The sequence below is a fragment of the Manacus vitellinus genome, unplaced genomic scaffold (genome assembly GCF_001715985.3).
Source record: "Manacus vitellinus isolate BGI_N305 unplaced genomic scaffold, ASM171598v3 scaffold_56_pilon, whole genome shotgun sequence".
Classification (NCBI taxonomy): domain Eukaryota; kingdom Metazoa; phylum Chordata; class Aves; order Passeriformes; family Pipridae; genus Manacus; species Manacus vitellinus.
In genome coordinates, this window is record NW_021940660.1 from 2139453 (window position 1) to 2156989 (window position 17537).

The 17537-nt window shown below is 36.2% G+C and overlaps 2 protein-coding genes across 2 annotated transcripts in view; one reads left to right on the forward strand and one right to left on the reverse strand.

The window, feature by feature from the left end:
* Positions 1 to 1308: 1308 nt before the first annotated feature.
* Positions 1309 to 11828, forward strand: LRRC39 (leucine rich repeat containing 39). The gene is made up of 9 exons (XM_018081726.3): positions 1309 to 1459; positions 3367 to 3525; positions 4423 to 4528; positions 5892 to 6048; positions 6592 to 6728; positions 8237 to 8382; positions 8746 to 8898; positions 9954 to 10093; positions 11101 to 11828. Exons 2-9 carry the CDS (start codon positions 3401 to 3403, stop codon positions 11154 to 11156), a joined length of 1020 nt encoding a protein of 339 aa, XP_017937215.3. The 5' UTR covers positions 1309 to 1459; positions 3367 to 3400; the 3' UTR covers positions 11157 to 11828.
* The window catches only part of TRMT13 (tRNA methyltransferase 13 homolog), a 7251-nt gene continuing 944 nt past the window's right edge, over positions 11231 to 17537 (reverse strand). Inside the window, exons 2-11 of the mRNA XM_029963227.1 lie at positions 17171 to 17217; positions 17016 to 17082; positions 16148 to 16210; positions 15949 to 16018; positions 15444 to 15550; positions 14346 to 14513; positions 13998 to 14070; positions 13249 to 13323; positions 11947 to 12361; positions 11231 to 11630 (exon numbers count right to left, since the gene is read on the reverse strand). Of these exons, the coding sequence (XP_029819087.1) occupies positions 11435 to 11630; positions 11947 to 12361; positions 13249 to 13323; positions 13998 to 14070; positions 14346 to 14513; positions 15444 to 15550; positions 15949 to 16018; positions 16148 to 16210; positions 17016 to 17082; positions 17171 to 17217 (1281 nt within the window). The 3' untranslated portion in view covers positions 11231 to 11434. The remainder of the gene's footprint in view (positions 11631 to 11946; positions 12362 to 13248; positions 13324 to 13997; positions 14071 to 14345; positions 14514 to 15443; positions 15551 to 15948; positions 16019 to 16147; positions 16211 to 17015; positions 17083 to 17170; positions 17218 to 17537) is intronic.

Below are 17537 nucleotides of genomic sequence, written 5' to 3' on the forward strand. Positions count from 1 at the left end.
ACAGGTGATTCAAACTATTTCTTCTGATCTTGAACATACAGTACTCAAGGCTACCAAAAGAGCACAGCCTAATGGCTGCTTTCCTGCAAGCATATTGTTGTGGTAAGGGGCTCAGTCTGAATAGTATATTTTTTAATCTGATGACCACTGAGAAAATAAACACAGGAAACATAAGTAGATGAAAGAAAGCAATAAAGTGATTTTGAAATATTTAAGACAGAATAATTTTACTTGCACAAGGAGCCTGAAATTTGTCTCTCAAGACTCCAATAAATGGGAGAGCTGTTGAGTTTTTTTACCCTAATTATCTGTCTTTAGGGAGGAGCAAATGAGGTTAGGTTTTTAGTTATGATTGGCTTTGATCAAGAGATTGAATCTATACCAAAACCGAAAGAAGAAATACCTATAACAAAGAAACTTTTGGATCATTTTTGCTTTTGCATAATGTTTGTTTGTGTTTTTTAAAGTATAGAAGGTTGAAAGACTTGAAAGCTAAAGTACTTAATGTCTTTTAAATAGGTATTGGTGTTCCAGTATTTAGTTGGTTGTAGACTGAAGAGGGTGGTTTTGGTTTTTTTAGTTGTAAAGTTCTGTATGGTAGGTTTATAACCAAACTCACAATATTTTAAAATTTCATCTTCACATTTTATACTCCAGTGCACTTGGTTAGAATTATCCAGTTTTATGGCTTCTGCCTCAAACAGTGATCTGTGATTATTGTTGTCTCTCTCTTTCCATTTGACTGAAGAAACAGATTCTGACAGATTCTCCTTTTATCTTCTCTAAGGACTGTTTGAAGAAATAGAATGTTAAAAATGTTTCATGGTTGGAAGCATGAAAAGGGGTGAGTAACAACCCCTCTGTACCTCTTGATAAAGATTAGTTTTCTATCTGGACTTTGCTAATTGGCACTAAAATTCTTCAACAAAAGAATTTTTCAGCATAGACAGAAGTAATGAGTAAAATACTTAGTGATGTAATACTTTTTCTAGTCTATTCAGTCTGTGTTGCTGTTTATTAGCACTTTGAAGCTCAGTTATATTGCAGAGAAACATTACTAGAGTAAACAAGTAGTTGTCATTTTCAATTCAAAACTAGACTTTTTTATCTTTGTTATTTTTAATTCAATATGAGCTCATTGTAGAGAATAACAATTACTCCTTTGTTCTTCTTTTTCACAATTTGTAACTTTTTTAAGTGGGAGTTCAGGGGAGCCCTGTCATGCTCAGCAAACTGGGGAGACTTTACAGTGGTAAATGCTTGGGGGAGGTTGCAGAAGTGCCTCATGTGATGCCTTCTATTCTCAGCATGGGTTAAAATTAGAACTAGACTGACATTGCATTGGAGTCTGAGAGTTCTAAATGGTTTTGGTAATACAGACAAGATTTGTAATTTGTCTCTGCTCTTGTCCAGAAAGCAATGAGTCACAGAAAATCCTTGAAAACACCAAATAATTGAGGTAAGTTGTTGTTAAATTCTTTCTGATGCCTGGAGATGAAGTTGTAGGGAGATCTGGTTACTTGGGAGTAAATTTGCAGTTGTTTTAGAGCTGCAGTTGGGAATTCACTCCTGAATTGTTGGCTGTGATGGCATGAGTATTATGGGGTTTATTTTCTTGAAAAATAATAAGATCTAAGAACAAGAAGCTTTTGGTGGTAGTCCTGTTATATGATAAAATCATCCTGAAAATAGTCATATATTTAGTCCCTTTCATATTTCATGGTTCTGAAGGAGCACTTATTGAATATTATGCTTTCCACAGCAAAAGGGAGTTGCCCAGAGATTTACTAAGATTTACTAAAAACAAGTATTGTTTTGACTGTAAAGTATGATACTGGGTTACTAGTACAACTATTAACAAATATCCCTTTTCTGCACAGTTTATATAAAAGGATTTCTAATTTTCCAAAAAGGCTTGTAGTTAAAGAAAAAAATCTCCAAACAAGAAATTATAAATTAGTTCAATCACTTGATCTCAGTAGAAATTTAATCCTGAAAAAAATCAGGCAATTTAAATTGTAACCACTAACTAGAGCAAAAGACCTCATGCATATATAGCATTACTATTGCATATTGGGATGAGGACTGGGAAGGGTAGTTACTCTGAGGACCACTGAAAGAGAAACTAGTTAGTCCTTCAAACTAGCAAGTGTGCTCACAATTATGTGGGGGAGGGAAAGAGAATACAATCCTCTCTTTAGAAGAAAAAATTCCATCCTTTTGGAACCCAAATGCCAGACTGCACTGTGCCACACTGTGGTTACCATTTGTGTCACTTGTCAAATCCTGACATTTTTCCTTAACAAACAGAGAACAGTTAAGAATCTTAAATATTAGTGTATCAGACCAGCTTCTTATTTATTCAGGCATTATAATTTGATTTTTATGTTGTCTTTACAGTAGGAAGCAATCCTAATATTTTACATTTTATTTGTCTAATTAAATTATTTCAGTATAATAATGCTTTACAAGTAAGTATGTTAACAAAAGACATAGTAAGCAAATAGAATGATTGACAGTTTGAAAACAAAAATGTTCACTAAGCAACTGTAGCTTGTCCAGGCCACACACAATTATAATGGAATAAATATAATAGAAAAGATTGGTTCTGAAAGACAAACCCTTTCCCCAAATGACTGCAGTAACGGTAATATGAATGATTTTCAGAGTGGTGCACTGATTAGGATGGCTGAATATCCTACTTCGCTGCTTTTCAGGAAAATATATCTTAATTATCTCACTAAGGGATAGGTGACTTCAAAACTTTAGACTGAATTTAATTTTAAATGTGGATCCTGACACTCAGCAGGGCTACAAGAAGATTCAAACACAAATCAGAAAAATTTAAAAGCCTTTTCTTAAAGGGTAATGCATTACTAACTATAAAATGCATTATAATGAGTTAAACCATGAAGAAAATGAATGCAAATAAAGTTTACTAATTTATTTCCAGGAACAGTTCCGTTTTTGCAAAGTGCAAAACTCCTTAAGTCACAAGTACTTATATCAGGTAGCTGCCAGGATGCAGGTATCAGAATTTAACTGCCTTACATTGCAGGTAACAGCTTAATTTCTTCCTGGGATGGGAATAAATGCTCAAATCTGCAGTACTTAGCCTACCATTGGAAGGAACTGAGAGAAGCTGAATAAGAATACAGAGACTTCAAGAATACCATTTCTTAGTACAAGACAGTTTCACTAGGTGCTATTGTCTATTTTTATAAAGAGAAAGCAGATGGTAAAATCCTGTTTGTTCTATACATTAACTGCGTGTAATAATACAATGAAATGGATATTGCAGGGTTTTAGCTCTCATGTCACTGTCCCCAGCTGGTAACTGATACATGGGCTGATGTGTTCCATCAGATTCCTGGGACTGCATTTGAACATGTAAAGGATCATGGCTGAAACTGCAGTTTGCCTTGGCACATTCACTGCTGTGAAGACACTTTGGGAAGTGAGAATACACAAGATAAATGAAGAATTACAGAAAGAAAAGGAACTCAGGCAGAGGTCTGCAGGAAGGTAAATTGTAGATCTTTAATTATGTGGAAAGCTAGACCATATGTTGCATTTCAGAAGACTGTAATTAATCTTTTCAAACTCATCCAGACTCTAATTCTTTAGTTGTTACTCCAGCAGAATTCCCAGTGGTTAGAATCTAGCAATATGGTCAGGTCAAACCAAGAATTGTGTCTGTGATAAAAATATTAGTATATAGACCAAATCCGTTAAATTCAGATACTAAAATAACTGTGTGGATACTCTAACCTGTGGAAATTTGGTTTTTTCTCCATAGAGGCATTAATAGGGTCACTTAGTTTTCTGTCTGGACAGCAATTTAAATTTGAAGAAATTTAGCATTCTATTTTTAGACCTCTTCCTGATTTATCAGATGTGTCTAAAATGGAATGGCAAATCCAAAAGCTACTAATGGAAAATACAAGCAGAAAGAAAGAGAATTAGCCTAATTGTCATAGTTCTTGTTGAAGTCCTCTTTGGAAATCAAGCTAAAAGAATCTCTTGCTGATTGACCTTGTTTTGTTGAACTTACATTTGGTGTAATGGAAGGTTTTCTTTTTAGGAGACTGCCTCAAAATTAAGGCTTTGGAACTTAGTTCTGCATGACTTTATATTCTGTTGCCCTGCTGCAACATGTTGAAAGTTAATTAAGTAATGTCCTCCTTCTGAATGTAAATTTGAAGAACTGTAAAATAGAATTCCTATATATAGAATTACCTTGTTAATTACTACATTAATTGTTTGTCTTCCCTCAATTTGATAGTATTTTTAGTATCCAGATATAATTAACATTGTTTGACATCCAAAAAGGCTACTGTGTCTTTTTTTCCAGAAAATAGATAGGATAGTAATTATTGTCTGTATTCACTGTTGCCCCACTGACAGATCTTTCCCTTGTAGGCTACTGCTTGTCTGGGAGGAAAGAGCTGCTTTGGCAAAGCTCAAAGAAAGAGTTATTAATGAAGGTGGAAGAGCAATTTTAAGGATAGAGGAAGAAGAATGGAAGGTAGTGTTGATAGGAATGCATGTTGAATGACTGATGCATTAGAAAACTACTATTTACAACTTTACACTTATACAATTGTACTATTTTTGTTAAGTACTCACTGTGTGCTTTGTTAACAGTGAGTTGGGACATGTTGTTGTGAGTGTAAAAGCAAGCTGGATTTTTTTAGTCATGAATATTAAGCATTACTCTCAGGCAAAAATATAGCCTAAAAGGCTTTTCTGCATCAGAAATTATTTACATTCTGAATTATGAGTTTCATGACATAAATCCTCATTTAACATTAACACACCAGAACTACTGAAATTATCAAGGTGAAAACTCTGTTGTTTAGGTGCATGACAATATTTCTTACCATTGTTTACTTTCTAAGAGCAGAAATAAGGCAGTAGGTTCCCAGAACACTATTATTGTGGTTTCTGATGCGTGGGGGTAAGCCACTAACAGCTTATAATGTCAGAGTGGAAGTTCACAGCCCTCTGAGCCACAGAGAGATGCAGATACCAGTTGCTATGAAGTGATGAGAATTAGGCCGTGTTGAGGCCAGTGGGAGAGCCAGACCCAGCAATGCTCTGGTGGTCCATAGGCAGGTGTTCCTTGTTTGGAACTCTTTGCATACATTGTAGTTTTTCTGTCCCCTAGCTCTTCTACTCTCAGCTGCTCACTGTTTTTCTTAAGAGACTATGAAACAGAATTTAAATCTCCCTTTACGTGCAGAAATCTATTTAGAGCAGTTTCATCATCAGTCATGTTGACTTTGTTGAAAAAAAAAAGAAAGAAAGAAACAAACCAAAGCAAGTCTCAAACTTGTCAATCAATGACAGTAATGCGGGTATGTAAATACTGGGAGCAAAAAGGGGGCAGGCTAAATCTGTGATCACAATGACAGCCCACAGTGGGTTCACTTTGGGATCATGGAATCATGGAATATCCTGAGTTGGAAGAGACCCACAAGGATCATAGATTCCAACTCCTGGCCCTGCACAGGACAGCCCAAGAATCCCACCATGTGTTGTCCAAACATCTCTTGAACTCTGTCAGGCTTGGTGCTGTGACCTGGAGAGCCTGTTCCAGTGCCCAGCTGCTCTCTGAAGGAAGAACCTTTTCCTAACATATTGATATAAAACCTTATAAAATATAAAACTTTTTCTAATATATATAATATTGAAATAGTATCAGTTATGCTTGCTACTTTTAGCATGTTTTAGAAATCAACTACCAGGATTCATTTCGTAACCTACATGTTACAGTATAGCTTAAGAAGAACGAAAGTCTGTTAGTGTTCAAATAAAATTTCTACCTCAGCCTGTATTCTTCTTGTATACTAAGCTGAATTTCTTCTGGTTCATATTTCTTGTCTTAGACACTACCTTCGTGCTTATTGAAACTAGTCCATCTCCAGGAATGGCAGCTTCATAGAACTAGTCTGCAGAAAATTCCTCAATTTATTGGAAGATTTCAGAGTCTTGTTGTTCTGGATCTATCCCGGAACTCAATTGAAAGTGTACCTAAGGAAATTGGTGAGCTGTGCTTTCTTTTAAGCTGCTTTTCTAAGAAAATTGCACAAATGTGCCATTTTTGTGCCCTTTTCCTGTCTAAAAATCCTATTGGGTAGTTAGAAAACAGATGATTTAAATCTGACAGTGAGACAGAGATCTCCAAACCACAGATTGCCTACAAATTAAAAAATGACTGGATGGAAGACACATATCTTTATGAAAGCTCCCCATGGAAAAAAAAAGCCTGCAAGCACAGCAGGGACTAGACATCAGAATGCAGCTAGAAAAGTGATATTGAAAAACAGGCTTCATGTTCTGAGTCCACAGCATGAGCAGTCTATTCATAATTTTTCAGTTTTGGGGTTTTAGAATGCAGCTCTGTACTAAAGAGTCCTGAAGTTCTACTATTTGCATTTCAGTGATTTTTTTTAAATTTTTTATTTTAAATTTGTGAAAACACAGAGCATTTCTATAACAGTTAAAGGATAAGACAAAACAGGTAATATTGTACTTCAAATAGAATGAACATGAGCATTTCTCATGTCTCATTTGTGCTCTCTGCAGGCCAGCTGACCAGCCTCCAAGAGCTGCTTCTCAGTTACAACAGAATAAAGTCTGTTCCAAAGGAAATAAGTAACTGCATCAGTCTGGAAAGATTGGAACTGGCTGTCAACAGGAATATCTGTGATCTTCCTCCTCAGGTTTTGACACTCTTTTGTTTTGTTTAATGTATATTTTTTGAATTTATCCAAACCCAATTATCATTAAAGGATGCACTCCATGTTTTCAGATTTGCTGTGATACTCTGATTTTACAACTGATCCACAGAAACGCTGATGTGAACAGCCTTTTTTATGACTAGTCAAACTGAAGCCATGTGAGAAAAACCTACTTATACCTGAGTAGCTGAAGGAGCCAATCTTTATTTTGTCCAGATGAATGGCTTGGCAGTGCACACGGGGCAGTGATACACTTCACGTCAATTTGTCTAGGCTGAACGTCTTCACTGGTTTACCCCATCTGATGCCTTAGCAGAGGGAAGTTCTCTTTTATGGTTGAGAGTAGAAATTCATGCCACATGCCAGGACACAACTGTAAGCATCTTGACCAGAACAACTAGCTCTCAAAAGGGTTTGTGTGATTTATACAACTGTGTATGCATGCAGTTGAACGATTGTTGTTCTCAAATATTGAAAACAATTATCAGGGAATAAAAACAACTGTTCACCTACTACTGAGCTTTAATTTGAACTGACCTACATGTGAGAGAGACCTGCATCTCTAACTATTAGTCTCTTAGACGGAGATGACAAGTATGCAACCATATATACTTTTTAAAATTTATTTAAAAACATAGTAGTGACAACAGTTGTCAGCAATCAGTGCCTTGCAAAATTGAGTGAATCCAGACCGTGATACCCAATATCAAATCTTCAAATGGAAATATACACTATTAACCAAAATCCAGGATTTACAAAATTTACATGGATACAGGTTACAAGGTGTAATGTAGAGTGATGGCTTTTAAATTAACAGCTCATAGCAAATGCATAGTTCTGTCCTGTCGAGACTACAGTGATGTGAATGCTGTGAAGCTTTGGTTGTATGTACTTGAGTGGCATTCAATGTTTAGACAGTTGGATCAGATTTGCCATAAATTATCTTTGTATCACTTGAACATTGTAAAAGCACCTGAAGGCATGATTCACCAAAGGAGTTAGGTGCTGCAATACTGAATGATGCTATGTTGCATTTTTAGAATGTTAGTAGACTTCACAGCATGGAAGGTGTCAAGGTCCACTCTAAAATACAGTATGTGCAATTTGATGCATAAAAATCTAAATATTTGACTAATGAAAAATGTCATATTTCATGGAGTATGACATACTAAGGACAGTGCTGTCTTTAAAATTCTCTTTCTCCATGAGGCTTAGTGCATATATGCATTGTAGTCATGGCTTTCAGCCTATCAGCGCTTATGGCACTTGCTACCAGGTGAGGTAAAGTTCTTCTGCCTGACCAGTTTCAAACCTACCTACCTTCCAGGTGAGAACTGTAACTGTTAGACAATACCAGCTAATGTAACTCAGAAACCATTCCGTGTTAACTAGCTCCAAAATACGTTGTAATGTTTGTTAACATTTTTAGAGCACTGCTGTAATGCTGCAACAGCTACACAAACTTGCATTAAATCTCCACTTCTTTTCAGCTCAGTGATTTAAAGAAGCTTTCACACATAGATTTGTGCATGAATCAGTTTACTACCATCCCTTCAGCTCTCCTCAACATGCCACATCTAGAATGGTTAGATATGGGGGGAAATAAACTCCAGGAGCTTCCTGATGCAATTGACAGGTAAATAAAACTCAAAGCTCATCTTAGTCTCAATTCCATTGCACTGAAATTCTAATTATTAAATGCTACTTCAAAAGATAATTTTTATGTTAACTTCACAGCAAATTTAAGATTTTGTCAGCCCTAAAGTGATGGTTTGGGTGAGCTGGAATAATCCATTCAATTAACAATATAAGGTTAAATATTTATTGCCAATGACATTTTCAAACAGAGACTAGGTGATTATCTTGGATAGAGGGTTTCCTTAGAGACTTGTTGCATTCTTCAGCCTTTATGTGGCTGAAGAATTATTTATTTTATCGTAATTATTGATAAGATTAATTTTCTATATCTTGATTGAGTGCACAAATACCTGTTTTTCAGAATGGAAAATCTCCACACTTTATGGCTCCAAAGGAATGAGATAAACTCTTTGCCAGAAACCATTTGTAATATGAAAAATCTTAGTACTCTTGTTCTTAGCAACAACAAGCTTAAGGATATTCCAGCTTGTATGAAGGATATGACAAATCTGAGGTAAGAAAAAGCAACAGAAATATAAATAGAAATACTAGAAGATAAGTTTTAAAGCCTTCTTTGAGTTGTATATCATAGAATGATACTAAGGAAGAGGAAAAGAAAAGGCATGATCACAGTTGTACAGATGGACACAATACCATATAAATCAGCATAATTGCACAGATTCACAACAGTTGAGGATCTGGTCAAGCAACCTTTGTGTAGTGAAACTCACTTAAAGAAGTGAATGATGATAGTTACAGTCCCAAATGAAAAAGCAGGGTATAATACATTTTCTCATTTCCAAAATGTCCTCATGCCCCCCCATAACTGGCCTTTTATATCACTCTCTAAAGCCAAAAGCCTGCAGAAAAATATGTGACAGGCATAAAAATGGCAAAAAGTAGAACTTTGCCACTGAGAAATCAAACATTCAGAATTAAACAAAAATGATTAGGTATGAGGACATGGACGAAAGGATATGAAAAATAAAAAATGGAAATTCTTAATTGAATATGCAATACTACTTTGTATACCATGACAGAAACTTTCCTGTTGTTTGCATTTTCATTTGGATTCCTGGATGCTGGCCATTTTAGAGAAAGAATGCTAGTCCACATAAATCATGTCTAACCCAGTAAGACAATTACTGTTTCCAGCTGTTTTGGAAGCACCTCTTAAACCAAATATATGCAAGCATAGGTGCAGGGATGGACCAAGGACAAAGAGAGACAGGACTGGCTACTGCCTTGCAAAGCTGGGAGGAGGCATTTGCACTGTTGTTCTCATCACTCCTGTTTGTGGAAGCTCAATGCTCCTGACTATGGAGTGAAAACCTGAACACAAAGTGACAAGGACTGCAATGTTTTTTCCCACCACAATCAGCTAGTGTTATTATAAAGAGTCTTCTTAGTTTATTTAATACTATTGATAGAGGGGTGAGTTTAGTATAATAAAAGCCTTATTTAATTTTGCTCAAAATAGTGATTGGCAAATCTTAATTCAGTTTCAAAAGAATTGTTTTCTCTGGACAAAACTTATTGCAAGCATAACCTTTTTTGGTGAATTATCAGATTTGTCAACTTCAGAGACAACCCACTGGAGCTAGAGGTAACCCTCCCTCCGTGTGAGGATACAGAGGAGGAGGAGCAGCAGGAAATGTTCGGCATTGACTTCATGCACATCTATATCCAGGAGTCCCTCAAGAAAACAGGTATGACTTTTTATTAATTCTGATCTCTCTGGAATACAGTGAGAAAGGGAAGAACAAACTGGATAAATAAAATCTAGGATACATATACAAATGAAACATGAATAGTCTTCTTAATAAATGAATAACATTTTCCAAAAAATCTGTAAAACAATTTTTATTGAGGGCAGGGGGTGCTTTTATCAGGAGTTGGCACAGCAGGTCTTCACACAAACAGCATATATTCTGGTAGGAACATAGGAATAAAAGTGCCTGAGTTACCTAGAGCTGGGATAAGTAGAAGCTGTCTTTTGTATTTGTAATTTAATCAGTTTACATAGTTTGCGTCTTACAGCACCATTTATCTCATGAAGTTCAACTTTTCCTATTTCTGGATGTTGTCCAGATGGTACTACTAAAGAAGGAATAAGGGAGAGATGCTTATGTTCCCAACATACATCTTCTAGCAATGAAGTATCAACACCTGATAAACAGATGTTTCTCACAACTTACTTTCCCTGACATGAAGTCAGTCACCTAAACAAAACAGCCCCACAGTTTATTCTCATTTCTAAAACACTATGACAAAAATTTGCTGTTTGTAGCCTCAAAGGTAACAGTTTAAATGTTGCAGTAAGAAGCCAAACTAAACACTTCTGAACAGATGTGCAGGTGGCAGCTGTTTCTTGCAGAGAGCACTTCATTGCAGATATAAATGTTCTCTCTGATCTTCATTCTGTGTTTTGTGAAGGCTTAAAAAATGAATGAAATGCTCTTGATTTAGAACACTAGGCCAGCTTTTTTCTTATCAATATTTCATGAATGAATAATCAAATTAGCAAAAATACAGTTATCAAGAATACAGTTTACAAGTTAGTTTTCTTCCTTGATAGATTCCCCTGGCACCATAGGCTGATGAAAGAACCTTGGCCTACTTAAATAATTTAAGAGGAAATACAAAGCTATCCTGAACTTCAAAGTGAAAATAAAGTATGTTATTTCCTCTCTTATTTTCACTTGTTGTCTTTCAGGAAATCTGGAAAGTTGTACTTCTGATCCTCCTCCGATCATAAATCCTAATGAATAAAGAATGTAACTGAGAATGGAAGACAATACCAAGTATACTTCTTCCCAGCAAAGAGGCCTACAACAGGTGTCAAATATTCTTAGGGATTTTATTTTTCCACTGATGAGAACTGGTTTGCATATGTGTAATTCCCAGTGACACTGGGAAATATAAGACCTTTTCCTGGGTACAGGAAAGACTAAAACATTTTTTTTGGTAAACACTGAATTAGCTTTTTAAAAAAATCCAGATAAGTTTTTTAGGTTTTTTTTTCCCTAACAATTCCAAATTATCTCCTGTCATGTAGTTGGCTCTGTTATCAAAAATGGACTTGGGACAGCTGTCAACAGGACATTCTCCAAGGATACAGCAGACTCTGTGTAATACTGTAGTGCAGCCTTGTATCCTTGTTGTTGTAAATATTCAATCCGTCCGTGATCAATCAGCCGTTTACAGAGGCAACCTATCTCCTTTCGTTCTTCAACAGTAAGTATCCTAGTGAATAAAAGGGAGGAAAAGAATGAACATCTGTCAGAGGAATAGTTTGGTTAGTTAACATTAGTAGTTAAGCTTAGAGAAACTACTGAAATCACTGTAAGTTCATTTCAGTCAGGCAACTGTGACTGTTGGTATATTTTGAAATGTACATCCATAAAACCTGTATTTTTAAAGTAAAGTATTTCTGTAAGTTCAGTAATAAGTTTATTTCTGCAAAATGAGTTCTTTTGAGAACCCAAAACAATTTAGTGTGCCACTATACATAATTTTGCTTTTCTGCTGGAGTCCATTTGCTAGGCAAAAAATCACATACCCTTGCCATGTATCAGAACCACTCTCTGCCATGCTGAATGTTTGCTCATGTTCTTCTGTGTCATTAGTTTGGTCTTCACTTTCTTCACTTGTAGAGGCTTTGCTTGTGGTTTCTCGCATGCCACAAGTGGCCCAACTACTCATTCTCTGGAAATAATGGAATTCTACTGCTCCCAGTCCAACTGATTTAAAGAACTCTCTGCCTACATAATGTGTCCAGTCACACTTGTGATGGCAACACAGAGCAATGACAATTCCAGCTACAGGCTTATGGTCTTCCGTGTTGCTGCCATTACCAGCAGCAGTGTCAGGAGCCACCTCTGTCGTAGCAGTCCTACAGCGTTTTGCCGCAGGCTCTTCATTTTCTCCACCACAGCAAGTTGAGTAACTTTCAACCAAGCATCTCAGAGCCAGATCTGGGAATGAACAGATACACCACCAAAAAAATATCCATAAACACCATGCCATTATTTATACAGGCTCTATCATGATTGGGAATGTACTTTCCATAAAGAAAAATAAAATCATACATCACACACTAAGCCAAAACACAATTTTAATGATAAAAAAATGACAAGCATGCTTTGAAAACATGAAAACCCTAAATGCTAAATTAATATTATGAGACCTCCAGAGCTCTTCAGGGCTTATCCTCTGGAATATTTGTTCTACGGAAGTGAATTTGAAACACTTGGGTAATAAATTGGCATATTGTAGGAGAATCTCCTCCCTGTAAAACATGCAACTATTTGCTCCAGAAATTTGATATCTACGACACAATCTATTTAACATGAGCATGTACTTCTTAAATGCTTAACTGTGTCATCTTTGTCACAATGCCTAGAAAGGTGTCATGTTTGAGATATTTTTAAGTAGTAAGCATATGATGTTAGAAAAATATTAGTTTAAAATTATCAGGACAGAAACACATTCTTATTTGTTTGCTTGGGATACATATTCAAACAGCCAACACAAATTTAAAAGAAAAATATTTCAAAGAGGCAACTGTGCTAAAAAAAGTACTTTCACCAGATTACAAGTGACCCATGCCACCACACAGCATTCTTTGTTCTAATCTATAGAGCCCAAGAAAGGCTTTACTTCTGCCTAAACTATCCTTGCACCTATTATCCTTTTACTATTCCACTGGAGTCAATAGGTAATTAGAATATAACTGCTATATTCACCAACAAAGGGTTAGAGGGCAAGAAGAGCTTAAAAGGATAGTCTGGAAGATCAGTCCATTCAGAGTGTAAGATTTAGTATCCTAACTTTCTCCAGTTCACACATCTATAATTCATACCTGTTGCAGCACCACACAAATGCTTCCCAATTCCTACCACTGGTAGTTTCTTCTTCTCCAAAATAGGTACCTTACCTGGAGAGGGAAAAAAACAAACAACCAACAAACCCCTCATGCAATCCACAATGACCCTAGCACCTATATCTTATTATAGTTGGGGCAACATTTTTTCTGAATAAAATAATTTCTGCACACTTAGAAATAAATGTTTATCACTACTAAAACTACAGTGGTTTGGTCAAAGGAAAGTTTCTTTTACTAAAACAAATTAAAAGAATAGGATGCTGTGGCTGGGAAGCACATTTAACCATTTCAGCCTTTCTATACTGCCTATGAAAGGTAAATATGACATTAATGCATCTCCTTATGAGAAGTGTTCTCACAAATTCTATAGCATTGATGGTGCATACTTGTACCTAAACCAAATAATGCAAAGATGTTTAATCCTGCAAGTTCTAAAAAAACCTTCAAAATCCACTTGTTTTGGTATTTCTCACCTGTAATGATGTCCTGTAAGTGTATAGAGTAGAAAACTTTAAATGTCCATTTAAAATGTGTGCATATATACACATGCCTGTGTGTATATATGTATATACACATAGCATTAACATATCCAAGCAACCACTGAGAATAATCTTCAAAACCAAGACCATTTAAGCATTCTACATACAAACTGACTTGAACCCCAGTATTCAAAATTTAAGAATAAGCCTCTATTTCAGAGTGACACAAGCCAAGAAGGAACTTACTTAAACATAAGTGCTGAATATCAACTTGAAGCCTCTCAAATATAGAATCTCTTCTTTTATGTTTTCCATCCACCTGTTTAAACAGAACAAGATTATTAAGTAGGGCTGGCCACTAATAATTATAATATTGCTCCACGTATTAATGCCAGACCTTTTTCCTGTCAAGTCAACATCTGTGAATTTCCAACATTAAACACCAGGATTTTTTTTCTAATAAATTTGCTATTGGCGAAGTATGGAACGTAGAACTTTTGAAATTTAAATTTATTGAAGTTAAAAATCTAATACTAACAGCTTCAATGGCAAGAGTTTAAAAATCACACACTGCTAATGTGACAATCCTCTTACCTTGAATCTTGTGGTTGCTCTTTCCACAAGCAAAAACTGCACATTTTCAACATTCTGTAAGGCAACATCAACCCAATGAGACAGCTTTCCTCGCCCAGCTCCAAACTCAACAAAACATCTTCCTGGACCAAGTAAATGCAATCTTTCCATGTTACCTAAAATAGAAGCCTACAAACATCAAAAGATTATTTGTGAACCAAGCAAATATATACACAGTGTATTGTGATGCCTTATAGAAAAATGATTACGTCACCAAACTGCAGATGACTCTTTCAAGCCTCCCCTTCAGTGAGGGATTAAGGAAAAGATGTTGTTTGTACAGAGGGATTATACATTCTGACTAGTCAGCAGTACCCTGCCCTTCTTCCCCTGCTCACAGAACTCCACTCAGAACTCTGTGGAATGTATACTGGGGTTCAGGTACACATTATAATATTCTTCTCGCTGATCTTCAAAGTAGCCATCCAAAATATGGGTACTGTACTGCATTTTCTGTAAAGCATCAGTGCCTGCAGAGCTCTCTCTCTCCTGCAGTTATGTGTTTTGTAATACACAGGAAAGGAAAGCAGAGCACAGGAAACACACATTTCTCACTGTTAAATTTTTCTTCCCAAACCTTTCCATTTTACTACACTATACAATCCATCTCCCTTAAAATTTCTGCTGTTTAATATACATTAAAAAGGCAGAAGGTTAATTCAGGGTCTCCAATTCTTTTTGTGCATCTCTTACACAACCAGGAGACCCAGGACCAGCTCTTACAGCAAAAGTAAAAGATTCCTTTTTAGCAAATATTTTACTTTTTGTAGCTCAGTTTTATTATGCGTTAATAAAAAATATGAATATTTAAGTAATAATTCAGAGCACCACACAATTTAAAGTTTATTTCAGTAAATAAGCTTCTGTTATTCACACTTAAGAAAGCAGCCATTCACGGGCTGTATACATGCTATTATTTGAAGAGCACAAAGTTGTAAAGCATATCAGATTTCCTCTATAGGAAGCTACTAGCATTATACACACAGAGTTGCTCAAATTTACAGCAGCACAATTGCACTCCAAACCCATCTCTAGCTATTAGTAAATCAGTGACCACACCTGTTGTTTCAAGTGTTTGAAAGCAGATTCCCCATTCTTTGGGTCATTTAAGGCTTCTTGTAAAGCCTGGTGGGACAGTATTTCTTCCTTAAGATGAAGTTCCAGGCCTGCATGGAAATGCAAAACTTTTAGGCATCGCTTTCCAGTTTCCAAGAGTTTCTGGTTTGTAACACATGTTACAATAGTGACATGAGCTCGATCTGTAGCACTAACAAACAGTCTGTTAGGAACATAAATCTCTCATCATATGTTTATAATTGTTATCTGTAGTAATATTTGAGTGGGAAACAAAAACTGAAGGGAACAAAGGATAGGTGTTTTATCATTCTCTCAGTCTAGTTTATTTTTCATAGTAACATTTAGCTGTTGTAGTCTATCTGATAATTACTTCATATGTGTTTAATACCATGTCGCATATTTTTACAGATATCTAACAATGGAAATAACAATGAAAAACTTAATAAATTAAATTTAAAACATTATATCTAGTATTAAGTAAGCTCACCATTACTTGCTTTTTTCAACTTGACAATTAAGTTCTGCAGCTCTTCACTGGATAGAGAAGATAAAGTGACCTTTTTAAGGAAAAAAAAAAGCCACCTATAAATATAAGACCTTTTAAGTTTTCTAGTGCTTTATACTCATATGATAAATTGCAACATGTTATGTAAGGACTGAACTTAAAAACAAATAATTATACTCACTTGCTTTTCTGGTATTTCTGCCACATCTTTTAAACCTGCATTAATATCTTGAACAAAGTAGACCTTTAAAAAATCAAAGAAAAATCTGATTCTGTTAATTACCAGGAAGCAAATTACTACATTCTTCAGCATTTTTATCATAAGATATGTAGCAATAGGTATCCACAGCAAAATAAGATTTTCCACGTAATTTCTCTTCCTATAGTCTGATCCTGAATCCCTGGCACAAATGAGTGTTCTGACATGTTTTTACAAGATTGAACATGTTCGCAAAATTTAAGCAGTCAGTGCTTACTGATTGCAGAGACCATTTGTTATTGTTTCTCAGGTAATAGTGACAGTGCAATACTAATAAGGCAGAAAGGCAATAAAGAAGCCATCTTTTCTGGGAACAGCTTTTAAACACATATTCTGTTCCTTCCCTCAGCACTGCTGCAAGTGTCTGCCCAGCTTTCCGTGACTCACTGCTGGCCTGCAGGAACCAGGAGTTGGCTGAAAGTACCTAGAGCCTCCCTGCTAGTTCTGCTTTCCGAGGACAACCTCTCACCCAGCCTCCAAAATGAATGGCATTGCAAGAGGCTGTTCTCAGGGTACATTTTTGAGAAAAATTAATTCAGCTTTTGGGGTTTTTTTGTAACTAAGAGAACTGAAAAGTTGTACCAAACTACAGTGTGAAGGGACACAGAACAGGAGGAGACTGGAACATGAATTCCATTTCAGGAAGTACTTATTCAGCTTCCATGCTGTCCTTACTGTAGTGCTTGCTAGAAGTGCTGTCAGCTGTTGTCAGCACAACAAATTCTCTACAGAGATGTAATGTTTAAGGTCTTAAATCTGAAAAGAAGTGCTGATTTTATGCTGCACTTACGGGCTTTGGCTTCTCTCTTGAATTACATTTTTTTAAATGCTTTTGTAGTTGGTCTTCATATACAGTGCTAAAATCAAAATGGAAAGAAAAGTAAGTAATAGCATTTGTCATGTGAACTCTGACAAAGAATAGGGAAAGCATTTACATATACTCACTGTTTTGGATCAAGAGGGCAGGGAATTCTTTTTCTGTCATTTTGTTCCTAGTTAGAAAAGTTTTAGACAACAGTTCAGCATGCATTCAGTGTCCTGTTTCATAAAAGCTGTTTAGGGGCATCGGTTTCATAAAACATCTATTCAGAGGTAGGTGAGAAACTGAGAGAAGAATTTAATACTTAACTGGATCCTAAAATAATAAACCTATAATGCAACAGCAGCGTTACTGCTGGGCTGCCCGAGTGCCTCGGCACACGAGGGCTCGGAGGGAGGCACAGGCGCTGCCAATCTCCCGGTGCTGACGGACCAGGGCCCCGCGGTACCGCCGGGACTGCCCAAGCCCTCCCGCCCTCCCGGCCGGAGAAGG

Bases quoted from the DNA above. Each gene is read 5' to 3' on its own strand.
- LRRC39 (XM_018081726.3), top strand. From the start codon at position 3,401: ATGGCTGAAACTGCAGTTTGCCTTGGCACATTCACTGCTGTGAAGACA. The intron at 6,049-6,591 runs GTGAGCTGTGCT...TGCTCTCTGCAG, and splicing joins AAGTGTACCTAAGGAAATTG to GCCAGCTGACCAGCCTCCAA. The intron at 8,383-8,745 runs GTAAATAAAACT...CCTGTTTTTCAG, and splicing joins CTTCCTGATGCAATTGACAG to AATGGAAAATCTCCACACTT.